At 59.1% G+C, this 15,121-nt stretch overlaps 2 protein-coding genes across 3 annotated transcripts in view; both read left to right on the top strand.

The window, feature by feature from the left end:
- Window positions 1-910: 910 nt before the first annotated feature.
- FBLN7 (fibulin 7) lies at window positions 911-6,919 on the top strand. Its single transcript, XM_055816663.1, has 8 exons — window positions 911-1,089; window positions 2,362-2,521; window positions 3,088-3,258; window positions 3,737-3,862; window positions 3,945-4,082; window positions 4,170-4,307; window positions 5,156-5,294; window positions 5,470-6,919. Exons 1-8 carry the CDS (start codon window positions 1,009-1,011, stop codon window positions 5,840-5,842), a joined length of 1,326 nt encoding a protein of 441 aa, XP_055672638.1. The 5' UTR covers window positions 911-1,008; the 3' UTR covers window positions 5,843-6,919.
- A 5,767-nt stretch (window positions 6,920-12,686) lies between these two features.
- The window catches only part of ZC3H6 (zinc finger CCCH-type containing 6), a 28,893-nt gene continuing 26,458 nt past the window's right edge, over window positions 12,687-15,121 (top strand). The window contains exon 1 of one of the 2 annotated variants that reach the window (XM_055816161.1): window positions 12,687-13,374. In XM_055816161.1, coding sequence (XP_055672136.1) covers window positions 13,283-13,374 — 92 coding nt within the window. In that variant the 5' untranslated portion in view covers window positions 12,687-13,282. Of the gene's footprint in view, window positions 13,375-13,580; window positions 13,781-15,121 lie in introns of those variants that run through there. The other variant, XM_055816162.1, reaches the window with a different exon arrangement.

The raw sequence follows: 15,121 nt of genomic DNA, 5'->3' as shown, positions 1-15,121 counted from the left end.
GCCCCCCCCAGGGGTAAGAGAGCATGGCTGAGGTGGCTGGTGCTGAGGTGCAAGGGCGCACGGTGGTCCCCAGCGAGCATCCCCATGCCGGGGTTGGCTTCCCCTCACCCAGCACTGAACGGCGAGGGTGCAGCCAGCTAGCTGCGCGTGGCATTATTGGTTTTTTTTTCCTTTTTTCGCCGTTTGTTGTGGGTTTTGCGACGGGCAGCCCGGCGGATGGTCTGGGCTCCTCCTGCGCTGCCCGCTGCGGGGTTTCACGCTTCGAGACATCCCGATGGAAAAGCGGGAGCAGAGCCTCAGCCGCACCAGCAGGAGCTTCGCAGCTCCCCGTCCCGCACGGCAGGCTGCCGTCTGTCCCGGCCCAAACGGGAAACGGGAGTCTGGGAGGGGGGTCCCGGGCGGGCAGGGGCTGCTTCCGCGCCGGGGCCTTTCCCGCTGCCCCTTCCCCATTTGTGGGGAGGGGGGGTGCTGCTGCGCGTTCCACAGCAGGGGCTGCTCTGCAGCCAGCGGCCACCGCGCCGTGCCCGGCAGATGGAGCCGGGACCCCGCGCACCGCCCGGCCGCCTCTGGCCGCTCCTGCGCGGGGGCGCTGGGGCTGGGGAAAGGGGGTGCAGGAGCTGGGAAGGGGACGCTGGACTGGGGGGGTACCGGGCTGGAGCAGGGCGTGCCGGGTTGCGGGGTGCTGGGGCTGGGAAGGATGTGGGGGTGTCCCGCCCCGGGGGGGCACCGCGGCGGGGTACGGAGCGCCCGCTCGGCGGGGCTGGGCAGGCGGCTGACGGGGGTGCCGGGGACACGCGGGGGGTCGCCGGGGCGGGGGCAGAGCCGGGGCGGGGAAGCGCCGTCCTCCCGTCGCGGGGGGGGGGGGGGGCGTCCGGCTCCACGGGGGAGCGTGGCCACGCGTGGGGCGGGGGCGGCGCGGGCGGGCTCGCCGGGGCGGGGGAGAAGCGGCCGCGGGCGCCCGGAGAGCCGAGCCCTCGCCCGGCGGAGCGGCGCGTACCGGAGCGGACCATGCCGGGGGCGCGGGGCCGCCTCCCGCTGCTTCTGCCGCCGCTGCTGCTGCTGCTGCTCCCGGCTGCGCCGGCGCCCCAGGTGAGCGGGGCCGGGGCCCTGGGGGGGGGCTCGGGGCGGGGGGGGTGTCCCTCTCCTCTCCTCTCCTCTCTCCTCTCTCCTCTCTCCTCTCTCCTCTCTCCTCTCTCCTCTCCGTGTGCCCGCCCGGCCCTGCCCCGGCAAACAGGTGGGCAAACCGGGGGGGGCCACCTCGGGCCCGGTGCCCTCCGGGCTCGTTCCTCTGCCGCGTTCCCCCGCAGCTGCAGGCGCGGCCCGGCCCCGCCGTGTCCCGGCGAGCGGCGCTGCCGTGGCTCCGCAGCATCCCGCGGGGAGCGCGCTGCGCTGCAAGTTCAGAGCAGCCTCAACAAAGAGCTGCGCATCCCTGCGAGCCGCGGCCGGGGCCGCTCTGCTCCCTGCCCCCCCCCCCGGCACCCCGGGGCGGTGGGCACAGGCCGGCGCGTCCCCGCCACCGGCCCGGGACCCCCCGCAGCTGCACCGGGGGAAGCGAGGGGTGGCCGCTTCACCTGGCTTTTAGCGCTCCCTGAGCCCTCGGTAGCTGCGTGGGACCAGGACTGACTTCACCCCTTCACGGCGTGGCTGGGGGCTAAAAGACCCCGCCTTGGGCCAGGTGGGCTCCGCTCGCTCCCCTGCAGCTCCGTTGCCCCCTGCCTGGCGCTGCCCAGAGCAGACCCCTGTGCTCACTGCCCTGCGCGCTCTGCGGCCCCCTGAGCTCTAAAGCTGCCGGGCTTTGCTCGGCCCTTGCCCTTTTTCTTCGGTTTTAAGTCAATTCTGCAGGAAACCTACAATAACGATGCCCGTCTCCTGCATGAGTCAATCCCGCGGCGGCGATGGGTTTGCAGGCAGGAGTCCCACCAGTGTTCCTGGCCCCGGCAGAACTCACAAGACAGCTGTTTTCCGCTTATTTTGTAATGTGGAGGTGGGACAGGGCTCTAGCTCCAGCAGGACGAAACATGAGTTATAGCATCTCTCCCAGGGCTAAGCGCGCGATTGCAGCCCTGCTTGTAGCTGCGTGACCCGTTTAGATGTAGGAGAGGGCGCCTGAGCTAGGGACTTCTCGCATGGGCTAAAACACCTCCTGCATCTGGGTGAATGGGGGGGGGGGGGGGGGGGGGGGCGGATAAAATCAGGTATCTCGGGGGCCTTTGATGCTGCAGAGCTCCCACAAGAGTATCACCCGCACCCGGGGCAGGCTGCGTGCCGTGGGCTGGGTGCTGGGTGTGGGTGCTGGGTGGCACGGCAGTATGGGGGCCACAGTGATGTGCCCCCCACTGAGTGGCCTCCCCGTCCCCACAGAGCTGCCTCAGCAGGCAGCAGCTCCTGGCTGCCATCCGGCAGATGCAGCAGCTGCTGAAGGGGCAGGAGACGCGCTTCGCCGAGGGCCTCCGCGTCATGAAGAGCCGGCTGAGCACCCTGCATGCCTCCCTGGCCAAGGCTGCCCCCGAGCCGCCGGCCGGTGAGTCCTTCCTGGGTGCCACTGGTTGCTTTTGTGGCCTCAAAAGACCCTGGGATGGGCAGGTCGGGGTGCTTGGGGCCATGACGGGTGGGGGCTTGGGCATCTCCACGGGTGGAGATACCTGTATCCAGGTTGGCAACTCGTGCTTGTGAATCTGAGCATTTCTCCAGCCTGGTAGGGCATGGGGAGGCTCAAAAGCCCTTGGCCGCAAAGCAGAGAGCTCGTGGCAGAGCTCTGGAGGTGAGCGGGCTGGAGAACCACGTCTCCAGCGATAAGAGCCACAGCCCTATGCTGGCAGTGTGAGAGGGGTGGCAAAAATGGCCCCAAGCCCCTTGCGGGTGATGCTCAGCCCCAGCATCCCTGCTGGGCTTTCACTGCGGGGCTGGATGTTACCGATTAACCTCAGCAGGCCAATATTCAAGGAAAAATAACAGTTAAAGAGGAGGTCTTGGAGGAACTGGGCGAACTGTGGCTCAGGTAGAGTTGGGGGCAGGAAAGGTCAGGGGGCGATCCCCCAAAACACCCACCTGAACACTGACACCTCCCTCCCTGCCGTGCTCTTGCAGCCTCCTGCCCTGCCCTGCAAGCCCCCGCCAACGGGAAGAAGTTTGGCACCAAATATCTGGTGGAGCATGAGGTTCATTTCACCTGTGACCCGGGATTCCAGCTCCTGGGCTCCAGCACGCGGACGTGTCAGGCCAATGGCAGCTGGAGCGGGCAGGAGCCCCACTGCACAGGTACTGCGGCGGGGGCAGGAGTGGGGGCAGGGGATGGTGTGGCTGCCCCTGCGCGTCAGGCGCCAGAGTGGGTGCGATGTGGGTTTATTTAATTAAACATGAGCTCTGCCCGGCGGGGAGGTATCGCAGCTGCCCCCGAGTCCCAGCCGACGTCCCGGGGATGCTGCAGCTCCCATGGCTGGTGATCTGGGGTCTCTCATCCTCAAGGAAAGCTGGGATTTACAGCTGGAGCCTCACCTGCAGCTTGGCAGCGGAGATGAGGGGAAAAGACATCAGCGCTACGATGGCTCCTTGCGTTGCAGCAAACCTTTGCACCAGGGCAATGCCGCCGTGTCAGGAACAGCCAGTGTCCGCCTCTGGCGAAGCAAATGGCTATGATTGACATGCTGTGGGGTATCGGAGTGGCCGGCGTGCGTGGCGTTCCTGTGGCTTGTTCCCAAAATAAAAAAAAAGCGAAACGTGGCTGCCTTTTTTGCAGAGATCAGTGAGTGCTCGAGCAGCCCCTGCCAGAACGGCGGGATGTGCCTGGAGGGGCTGAACCAGTACAAGTGCCTCTGCCCCCAGCAGTGGACCGGGGCCACCTGCCAGTACCAGGCGCAGACAGGTGGGTGACCCTCCACCCACCTGGTGTGTTTTGGGCACCCCACCTCATTTCAAACCCCCGCCCCCCCACGTCCCCCCTCCAGCTCCCCCCTCCTGGAGCGTCACCGATGACCCGGCGTTCAGCCGGCAGCCCCGCTGCGCCCAGATCGAGCAGACCCAGCACTGCAGCTGCGAGCCCGGCTTCCACATGAGCGGCACAGCCGCCAACGGCCTCTGCCAGGGTGAGCCGAGTCGTGCTGCGCCGGGGGGGGCCACGGGGGGGGCCGTGGGGTCCCGGCTCTGCGCCCACTCCCCTCATCTCTCTGCAGACCTCAATGAGTGCGAGGTTTACAAGCGGGACGGGGGTCCCCGGCTCTGCGCCCACGCCTGCGTCAACCTCCCTGGCTCCTACCGCTGCACCTGCCCCAGCGGGTACGTCCTCCTGGGTGATGGCAAGAGCTGCGAAGGTGAGGCGGGGTGGGAAATCCACAGGTTTACCACTTTTTCCCAACTTGCACTATTGCTGTTTTATTTTTTCCCCTTTTTCTCCTGGTTTGCAAGCACTTCTGCACACAAAAATCTTGGTGGGTTTGCAGAGAGAGGTGGTTCCTGGGCTGGGCATGGAGGGGAGAAGAATGATGCAGGTTCAAGCACAGGCAAAGACGGTGTGATGCTTTGGGGCAGCATCTCGCCGAAAAAAGAGCATGGGAGCCCCACTGCGGTGGTGGAGCTGTCCCCTGTGTCCGGGGCATCCCCAAGGAAAAACCACAAATTGTGTTAGAACCCAAGAATTACACAGCAAGGGGTCAGTTTGGGGGCCGGCAGCGTCTCCTCCAAAAAGAGGGGAGCTGGGGTGCGGGTTGAGAGCAAAGCAGAAGTGGCAGCAGGTAGGGAGGTGGGTGGCCAGAACTGCTGGTATGAAAGTCTCCTCCTGAAAAACAAGGATTGTTTTTTGTGCTATAAAGTGTTGATTGTTGCAGTTCACAGTGAGAAAACTCATGCTTTCTCTTTTTCTCCCCGATTTTTGCATGTTTCGTAGCATCTTGCTAATGCTGCCAGCAAATTCCTGCATTCAGAGCTCCTGATTTTATTGCCAGGTATCTCAGTCGTTACGTAGGTGTTGAGGAGAGCAGGCGCAGAACTGGATTTCAGGAATTTAGGTGTTTTCAGCCACACTCTCCTACTTTTTTGATAGTATTTGATGTTTGACCCATTTCAAAGTGCTTTTGCCCATTTTCTGCCGAAAGGAACCCCTCAGTGAGGCTGGTTTGAGGTGCCCAGTGAGGCTGACCTGCTGTCCGCCCCTGTTTTGCAGACATCGACGAGTGCGCCCTGTCCCAGCATAACTGCACAAGGGGGACCACCTGCATCAACATGGGGGGGGGCTTCCAGTGCGTCAGCCCCCAGTGCCCCCAGCCCGCTGGCAACATCACCTACGTCAAAACATCACCCTTGTAAGTGCGGTGGGGCGCAAAACCTGTCCCCACTTCATTTTTTGGGTGCTGGGTCCCAAAAATACATGCATAGCATCCACATGGATGCAGTGCCACTGAGGTGGGGGACACAGACCCCACATCCCTGGGGCTCCCTGAAAACCTGTGTCCCCTGCCCTGGCTTTTGCCTTTGCAGCCAGTGTGAGCGCAACCCCTGCCCGATGGAGAGCCGGTCATGCCACCAAGCACCCAAAACCATCTCCTTCCACTACCTTCCCCTGCCATCCAACCTGCTGACACCCACCCCGCTCTTCCGCATGGCCACAGCCGCGGCACCCGGCCGGCCGGGACCCGACAGCCTGCGCTTCGGCATCGTGGGGGGCAACAACCGCGGCCACTTCGTGATGCAGCGCTCGGACCGGCAGACTGGGGAGCTTATTCTGGTGCAGAGCCTCAAGGGTCCCCAGACCATCCAGGTGGATGTGGACATGTCTGAGTACCTGGACCGTGTCTTCCAGGCCAAGCACGTGTCCAAAATCACAGTCTTCGTCTCCGCCTACGAGTTTTAGGGGAGGCAGCAGCCGGAGCAGCTTCCCTGATGGCGATGGTCCCTGCTCCGCATCCTCCACCCAAAAGCACCAGCCCTGGGGGCAAGCGTATCCCGGGAGCTCCAGGTGACATCCCATGCCAAAGCCTCTCGGCAGCCAACCATCCTCTCCTCCGTGTTAGGGTTATTCTGCCCAGGCAGCTTTTACACCCACCTACGTGGGGGAGAAGAAAGCAAATGAGGTGCAAAAGAAATCAGGTGCAGGGGTGACCCGCGCGCCAGGCGCAGGAGGATGGTGTCCTGCAGTCTCAGTGCCTACACAGCGTCGAAAACAGCGGATAGAAATCACGGCCCTTATTTCCTTTTTAATTCCTTTTTTTTTTTTTCTTTAGGAAATAAGTGAAGCAGGAGGAGGGAGGCTCACAGCAGCTGCTGCTCTCCTCCCCGCTGGCCCAGGCTTGCTTACACTGACCCCAGCCCCATAAAAAACATGCCTCCGCTCCCCTTGGGATGCCAAGAAAACCCACGGCAGCCCATGGGAAGGGGGCTGCTCCGGCATCTCAATCCCTTGGGGACTGACTGGGACCGGAAAATCCATCCCCACGAGACCTGGCTGGCTGTCAGTGCCCCCCTGGTGTGGGATGTGGCTGCTGGGTGAAGGAGGGGTCCCGGGGCTCTGTGGTGGGCGCCGGCGATGGGCTGGGGCTGCCCTGTGCTTCAGCCCATGGGCAGCCGCTCCTTAAACCTCCCGGACTGGGTTATGAGTGCACATCCCCGCCTGCACCATGCCGTGACCTGGGGAGGGCTTTGGCTACGCTTGGTGCTCGTGTCGAGGGAGCTCGAGGTGTGAATATTTCATTTTCCCAGTCGGCCGCAGCCCGCGCCCCGCTGTGTGTATGCAGCTCCTGGAACAGCTGGGGCTCCGCGGCAGCATGTGCCGGGCGGGGGACAGGCACCCCCACCCTGGGCTTGCACCCTGCCCTCTCGGTACCCGGTCCTTGGTGCAGCGCTTGTGCATGTTAACCACAAAACCCCAACGTTATGCATGTTTCTCCATTATGCTGGTTTCAGTACAATTAAAGGATGATGTAGCCTCTGAGCAGGTGCGCAGCAGAATCCGGTACCCGGCGCACGGGCGGCCGGTGGGGTCAGGGCCTGTGGAGTGAGAACCTGTCTCCATTTTTATTTCTCTGCCTTACGTTGCTTGGAAGGGGCTGGCTGACAGCAGGGTGGCTTGTCCCCAAGCATCCTCCAGAGACTTCGGGAGGAGCCCACTGCTGCCCCCCAAACAAAAGGCAGCGGGGCAGAGTCCCTTTGTGGGGCTGAGCTACACCTGCAAAAATCTTTCCCGCTCCTTGCCCCAGGGGCAAAGGCTTCACCAGACCGATCCGTGCTGCGTCTTTTGGGAGATCAAGCTTCTGGATTTTTTTAGGGGGTTACAGCTTTTCCGTGGGAGCTCGGAAGGGTGGGCAGGACCTCTCGCTGCAGAACAAGGAGGGACATTCAGCGCCTGCTCCTCACGCTGTTGGCACGGGGCTGCCGGAGCCCGGGCACGGCGGATGTTTGGGTTGGCGGGCACGCCGGCTGCGCTCCGGAGCTGGGCAGGGAAATGCATCCCAGGGTTGTGCCGGGGGAGGGAAACAACCCAACAGGCTATCTGCTCCACCCGAGTGCTTCAAAAACTTATATATACACACTTAAAATGCTTTTCTGAAAGTGTAGCTGCTTTCAAAGGCAGGTGGTGGTGGAGAGGGGTGGCCTGGCTGCAGCGGGAGCGCAGGTGCTTGCAGAGCAGCAGCTCTGGGGGTTGCCCACCTTTAGACTGGGGGCGAGTGGAGATCCGCAGGGAAAGACCCCCCAGCGCAGGAGGACAATGCCTAGGAGGACCATCCTGAGAGGAGAAAGGAGCAGCTGGTGGGGCGGCTCAGTGCTGCCGCCCTCCCAGGGGGCCGGGCTGTCCGCTCCCTGTCCTGCTGGGGACCCCCTGTTAGCCCTGGGTGGTGCAGTGGCATCACCCAGCACCATGCCGCTGGCCTCAGCACCGGGAGGCTGAAAGCTTTGTGGAGCCAGCCTGGGAAGGCCCAGCGGGAGGCTGTGCTGCAAGAGAAACTGGGATGCGATATGGATGGCAGGGGACGTGCCCGGTTTGATTTCCCCAGCGTACGTGGGGACGGATGCAGCCTGCCAGGGGAGATATCCTTTAAAGCTCCGTGGCGTAAGAGCAGAGCCAGAGCCAGATGTAGCCACAAACAGACAAGACTCTGCCAAAGGGTCACAGGATGCAGGAAAAGAAAAACACCTGGGAAAAAATTGGTCCATGGGGGAGAATGCCTGGGGAAACCCATCTTCACCTTCCCCTGCCGGGACGCTGGGGGTGAAATCCTGCACGTGCCAGCTCAGTGTGCAGCCGGGCTGCGAGCAGAGGATGATGCCGGGCATGGTCAGAGGAGAGACAGCAAATGGGGAGGACATGCCGCTGGACTGCTCCACCGTGCGCCTGCATCCCAGGATGCTCCGAGCAGCAGGCGACGAGGTGTTCCTCGGAGCTACCCGGACCCCGGCCAAGTCGCATTTTGTCCAGGAAAGGGAGCAGTTATCCTCGTGAACCCAGCCTGGCGTGTGTTTTACATTAGCGCCTTAGATAAGAGAGCAGCATTGCGGAGGCGGCTGGCTGCATCCTCGTACGCCACCGAAAATCACTGCTGGAAGACAAAAGCTGTAAGAGGAAAGGAACTGAGCTGAAATGAGGAGTATTTTATTTTGTTTAATTTTTTTTTATCTTTCAGGAGAAGCTGAAGACGGATGGACAGCTTTGGGGAAAAAAAACAAAGTTATGAGAAAGGAGGCTATGGAGTGGGCAGCCCGGAGGCTGTGGCTTTGCCGGAGCAGGGGCTGCCCCATCGCAGTGGCCCAGCCTGGTCGGACGCATTTCTGCAACAGTAAATCCAATTTACCATGTTTTAGGGATGATAAAGAAACCCCTGTGCCTGGGGATGCGCCCCTCCAAGAGGTGTGGAAGAGGAGGCTGGGAGCATGGCAGGAGCAGCTCCCGGTGCCTTACTCCTGCCGTCTCCATCACCGGTCCCTAGCTGTGGTACCTCTGGCAGGGTGAATGATGTTTCATCGTCCTCGCACTAACGGCACTTTCCCCCCCACCTCGCCTCGCCAGGCTCCAGGAGCCAAAATACATGAGTCCGTTAAAAGGATAAGTTCCTGACGGGGCAGAATAGTTTCCATCTGATGCTTTAACTGGCTAACGAGGCTGGAGACGGGCGCTTGGACCTTTGCACTGGAGGCTTTTCGTTGCAGCACAACCCCGAACTGACAACATTTTCCTAATTCCCGAGGCCAGGGTGAACTGGTTTCCCCTCTCCGGGACGGGCTGGCACGCCGCCGGGGCTTGTGAAGCCGTGCCCGTCCTCCCAGCCGCTTCTCGCCCGCCTGGAGGGCCAGGGCTGAGCCGGGAAGCTCAGCCACCTCTCCCAGCATTAGCTGGCTGCAGATCTCCCTTTCAGCCCCAGAAACGTTTAAGGTCGGCTCTCCAGTGTCTGGACTGGGCTGCATACTTCTGGCCAGCATTTGAGCTGACTAAAGGAGATTTTTTTTTTTCCTCCCCCCTCCCACAGCAGCCGATCCGGCATCTTGCAGACTTCCCAAGCCTGGAATGTGTAGAGAGAGGCTCTTCTGGCCCCAGTAAATACAACTTCTCATCGGGATAATAATATTCTGGAGCTCAAAAAATAGCTGGTTTGCCTGTGCTCCCCGTCCGTGGGCTAAGGGCAGGCAGTGGCCAGCACAGCTGGCTCCAGATGTGCTCCGTGTGCCCTGGGAGGGGGCAGCTGCCCTGCCCCAGCCCCAAAGCCGCTGTCTCTGACCCCAAATGGCTGGGGGGCGAGGATACAAGCACTGAAGACCTTGCATGGAGGTGGCCTTGGGGGGAGGCTACACGGCACCTGCCGAGGTGCCAGGAGAGAAATACGGTGCCTTGGAAATTCTGAGATCTGTGTGGGGAAGCACTCCCTCTCTTCTTCTTCACCCCACGAGAGGAGACAAGCCCCAAACTCAGGGCAGGGGTGAAAGGAGGCGACCACAGCTTCACGTCCTGTTTCCTCCTCCTACTCATCCTCCTCCTTCCCAAATGCATTCCTGATGGGCCTTTCCCTGCTGAGCATCCTTGCACTCCTCCCCTTCAGCCTAACAAGATACATGCCTGCAAACAAAAGAATGATAATTCTCTCTCAGCGCACAAGAGAACATCAGGTTATTTTCAACTGCAGGTGATAAAATCCGAATTTTATGACCTAGCTAGCGTCCCCAAGAAGCCCATGCCTGGTACACGGTGCATCCATCAGTGCTACCACATCTCCTCCCACCCCACAGGATCGTATCGTAGCTGAAGCAAAAGCACAAGCACACACACCAAAACACTTACTAATCCCGTTATGGGCCTTAATGAAGAGCTGAACCATGACATTTTTATTTGTTGTGGTTGCTAGGTATGTTGCTATGCTCCCCACACCGTACCCCAAATCCCAGTGTATTTGTGATATCTGAGAGCGCGTACTGGAGATTTGTTTAGCTGCTATTGCCAAATTTAGTTACACTTTGAAAAAAAAAAAAGAGCCATTCAGGAGCTTCTCAGAAGCATACCTTTTTCCCCGACAAAGTAAACATGCGTAGGAACATTTAAACAACAGCTACACGCTGCTTGTGTTGACACATTTTTGTTTAAAACGAATTTTTGTACATGTGTGTGTTGCAAAAAAAGCAAGAGCCAGGCTTTCATTCTCAATTTTAAATCCCCCTTTTCTGGGGGTGTGTCCCTGTGTCGTCCCTCCCCCTTGCCTGTAGACATTAGCTCCTGGGCTGCACACCACTCTGAGACTTGCTGATGGGACTAATTAGCCTTAATCAGCCCTAATGGCCCTCAGCAGCCCCACCTGAGGCCGCCACCCACACCCTTCCCATGCTCCCTGAAGCCCTATTTCAGTCCTGGAGCCGCAGGTGAGTTGGTCTTTAGTTCAGTGTTGTGGCTTGATTTTGGACTTGTCTCATCTCTCTTGTCTGGTGACCTGGACTCTTGGTTGAACTTGGCCATGATCTCCTGCCCTGCTCCTCTTGCTCAGGTACTAGCCTGGTATGTGAGACCATGGGGAGATGGCTCTTTCCTTGTGGATGTGTGGCCACGCTTTGCCTCTGCGTAAGTGGAAAAATGCCCCTACCCAGTGGGAACTGATGTGGATGTTCTCTCTTTTTTTAATTTTATTTTTTTGCTAGGATTGCTGGCACTGGAAAGAAAAAGTCATATGTCCCAAAAAGCCCCATAAGCCAGGGAGAGTAGCCTGTAAAGGAAAATAAGTTGATGTAACTTATTTGGGATTATTCCAGAAACTTTTTGACAAAGTCCCTCAAAAGACAATGTTAAAAGAAAGACTGTAAAATGGTTAGAGAACAACAAACAAGCTTCTCCTGGGGACTGTGAACTGCTGAGAGTCAGCAGGACCAGAGTAGGGATACATAGCCAGCTCTCAGCATGCGGGGATCTAGCAGGTGGGATATCACGGTCTTGGTGCCAGCGTTGTTGTAAACAGACACATAAAGTTTATGGAAGAAACGATGAGCAATGAGGTGACAACATTAGCAGCTGATGCTATTGGAGATGGACAAAACCGCCCTGAAGTGAAGGTACTGAACTTGGAGATGCAGTACTGCAAAAGAGCATGAAATGCACTGAAAATGCAAAATGCCAAGAGCTACTGCCAGTTCCTGGACGGTGCGCAACGAGGGCCCGGGGCAGTACGGGCCTGCAGCGGCTGCGGTCCGGCAGGAGCTGCGCAAGGTGCGGGTCTGGTCACGGCCCTGCCGACAGCACCATGTTAACCTTACAGAGTTAAGCACAAAGTGAAAATTAAGAGTTATCAATGCAAACATGGCAAGTTTGGCGGTGTCCACCCTCCACCACCACCACCCCCCAGCCTTATTGGCTTCAATAACGCTCTTCAGCACTCTGCTCCGTAGGTGGGTTTCTTAACGTGACTTAATTGCCACCTGATACACAGAACAAGTTGTTGGCGTGACGCCAGCAGAAATGTGCCTTCCCTGACCCCCGTATGCTTTCGTACAGCTACGGTCACTGTCTCACCCTCTCCGGTGCCGGCTGTACGGCACCGTGACGGCGGCCCCCCCCCTCCGGGGCAGCTCCCTCACCGGGCCCCGCCAGCCAGCGCGGTGTTCTAGGCCTCTGTCTTAAAATGCCGCCTGGCCTGAAGAACGGCAGGGCGACGGCCGCCACCGCGGGGGGCCGCCCATCTTGCAACCGCACCGGGGAGGGAAACGTTATTTTTAATTAAAGCGGCAATCTCAGAACCAACTAATCGCCGGGGGGGCGGGCCTAGGGCTCCCGGGGGGGGCGGGGGGCCCAGCGCAGGCCGCGGTCGGCCCGGCGAGGTGAACCGGACACGGGCTCTCGCGAGGCGGCGCGGGGCGGAAGCGAGCTCCGGGGAGCCGGGAAGGGGGAGGGGGCGGCCCGGAAGGGCCATAACGGGGCAGCGGCCGCCATGAAGCCGCCGCCGCCATAACGGCGGCCAGGGCGCGCACGTGACGCCAGCCCGCACGCGGCGGGGCCCCGCCCCCTCGCCTCACCTCACACCGCCCCCCCGCTGGCGCGCGCACGTCGCCCCGGGGGAGGGCGGGGCCCCGCCGCCGCGCTCGCGCGACGTCACGGCGGCGTGACGGGCGGCGCGCCGCAGCCAATGGGCGGCCCGGGCGGTGAGGTGACGCGGCGCGGCGGCGGCCAATAGCGGCGCGCGGGGGGCGGCGCGGCGGCGGCGGCGGAGGAGGAGCGTGGACCGCGGGCAGCGGCGGCCAGCGTGAGGCGACGCCATCGCGGCCCCGACGGGCGCGGAAGACGCAGTGGTGGTGGCGGCGCGTGCGGGCCGCGGCCGCTGAGCGAGCTGGGGGCAAGCGCCGGGGGTCGTTGCCGCCGCCGCCGTTCTCCTCCTCCTCCTCCGCCGCCGCCGCCGCCGCTGCCGCCATTTTGTGAGAGTGCCTCGAGCGGGCGCCATGTTTGTAAGGAAGAATTAGGGCAGCCATCTCCGGCCACCAGCACCTCCCTTCCCCCGTGTGTGTGTCCTCTCGTTCTCCTGTGCCCCGGGCCTGCTCCTCCGAGCCGCCGCCGCTGCTGCCTCCTCCTCCTCCTGCCCGCGCGGGGCGGCCGGGCTCAGCCTGTGCAGCCTCGCCCTGCACTGAGTGCCCGTTAGTGTCTCACTAAGTAACCGTGAGTGAAACCTTCATCATCTCTCCTCACTGAGGGACCCGACCCTCCTCCTCACCGAGCCGCCCCCAGAGCGGCTGTGCGCGCCGCCGCCGCCGCCACCTCCTCCTCCTCCCTCCGCACCACGGGCAGCGGCAGTGTCCTGCCTTCCTCCACCTCCCTCCTCCTCACCACACCACAGCCAGCACAATGGCCTTTGAAAGCCTGTTCTCCAAACCCCCAAACCCAGTTCTTGACCCAAACATGCCCGACTCTGACAGGCAACATGCAGGGGACGAAAGGTCGAGTAACATTCTTCTCTCTCTCCGCTTCTCATAATGATGATACTAGTGGGGTGATGATGATGCTGATAATGATGATGATGATGATGCTGTCTGTTAATGTGCCTAGGGGGTTAACAATGTTTTTGTGGGGGCAGGTCACCTTCAGGCTGGAAGAGCGGTGAGGACCGGGGTGGTGGTGGTGGGAATGCAAGGAGGAGGGGAGGGGGGGGTCTCACTGAATTAGAAGTGCATTATTAGTAAGGTTTTATTTTTTGGAATGCATGCCTTTTACATCTTCATTTATTTATTCTGGCTGGGAAGGGGGACTGTTTTCCATTTCTTTCCATAAATTGCACTTTCCAGGGGGTGTCTGTTGAATGTCACCATTGTTCTTTTTCTCCCTTGCCCTGGCGCTGCTAGTCAGGTAGGAAAGGGTGCTTTGAGTTGGGGTGGTTTGGTGTGGGTTGGTTTTTTTGTTGTTTTTGTTTATACAATAATCTCTCACTAGATCCATATTTAACTTCATTTTCTTGCCAGATTACACCTTACACATTTAACTGGATCTTTTTTTATGCAGATTAAGGTCTGACTGACGTTATCTTTCCTACCTCTCAATCCCCATGCGCAGAAAACCAGAGTCCTGTTCCTGGTGAAAGGACCTCTGTTCCTCCCTCCCTTTCTCTCCTGCAGCTGCTGGAAATTCAGATCCTTTCTCCAGGCAGCCCTGGCCTTCCTGAACTAGTTCCAAAAATACTATGCCAGGATGACAGCTAGCAGTCCTTCAGTCTACATCTACTCAGAGCATTCATGACACAACCGCAGGAGTTAAAAATGCTGGTTTTTCAGCAGCTGGGCTTCAGTCTGTCCTCCCCACACAACTCCACAACCGTGCTTGGTACTTGCTTCAGAAGACTGAAAAACACTGGGGGGGGGGGGGGGGGGGAAAGGGGGCTTGTGAGCGAGCATAACTGTCACCTCTCTGGAGAAAGAGCCGCTAATTCTGCATTACAAATTGGGAAGTGGAGGGCCGCACGAGCCGAATGACTGGTCCAAAAATTGTACTGCGATTTAGTGACAGGTTCAGGGCAGATCCCCGAGCTGCTGATTCTTGTTTTCACCTTCCTGCTTTTAATTGTGAAACAGTTTAAGTTGTGTCATACTGTATGTTCCAAAAAGAAAAGGAAGAAAAAAAAAAAAGTGTTGTGTAAAAAGCAAACTAGTAATCCACTGGGATTGCTGAAGATAGGGCATAACTATGTATTAAAACTGCGCAGCAGTAGCAGGCAAAGTGTTTTAGAGTTCTTGGAGTTAGTAAGTCTGTGACTTTTTACTGTTTCAGGGATTGAAAATACTTCATGTTTTAAAGTCCTCCTTGAGGACAAGCCCAAGTTACCCGCTGTTCTGCTGGAAGCGTAGTTTTTCTAACTTGGAGTTACTCATGTGATGTTGACAAGTAGAGTTCCTCTAACCAGCTGTTCTCACCAGTACGCCTGTTGTTACACTGGTAAATTATGAAATAGAATAAATAAGTACTACCTAATAGTCTAATGTCCTTTTAATACAGGTTAATTTATTAAAATGGCTTTATAATGTTTTAATCTTGGTAGAGCAGAAGACAATAAACACATCTACCTGTTAAATAATACTTTCTGTAAACAAGACTTCTATAAAACTTCTGCTCCCCTCTAATCCGAGATGAGCGTAGTAAAGTGTATTCTTAATACACCTAGACCATTGTTTAAAAAAGGCCCCAAATAGAAGTGTT

Source organism: Falco peregrinus, chromosome 11 (assembly GCF_023634155.1).
Source record: "Falco peregrinus isolate bFalPer1 chromosome 11, bFalPer1.pri, whole genome shotgun sequence".
Classification (NCBI taxonomy): Eukaryota; Metazoa; Chordata; class Aves; order Falconiformes; family Falconidae; genus Falco; species Falco peregrinus.
The sequence above is the reverse complement of the archived record's forward strand: the minus strand, read 5'-3'. Positions and strand labels throughout refer to the sequence as shown.

Coding starts and splice junctions, on each gene's coding strand:
- FBLN7 (XM_055816663.1), top strand. CDS start 1,009: ATGCCGGGGGCGCGGGGCCGCCTCCCGCTGCTTCTGCCGCCGCTGCTG. Junction 1,090..2,361: donor CGGCTGCGCCGGCGCCCCAG/GTGAGCGGGGCC, acceptor CCGTCCCCACAG/AGCTGCCTCAGCAGGCAGCA. Junction 3,863..3,944: donor CCAGTACCAGGCGCAGACAG/GTGGGTGACCCT, acceptor TCCCCCCTCCAG/CTCCCCCCTCCTGGAGCGTC.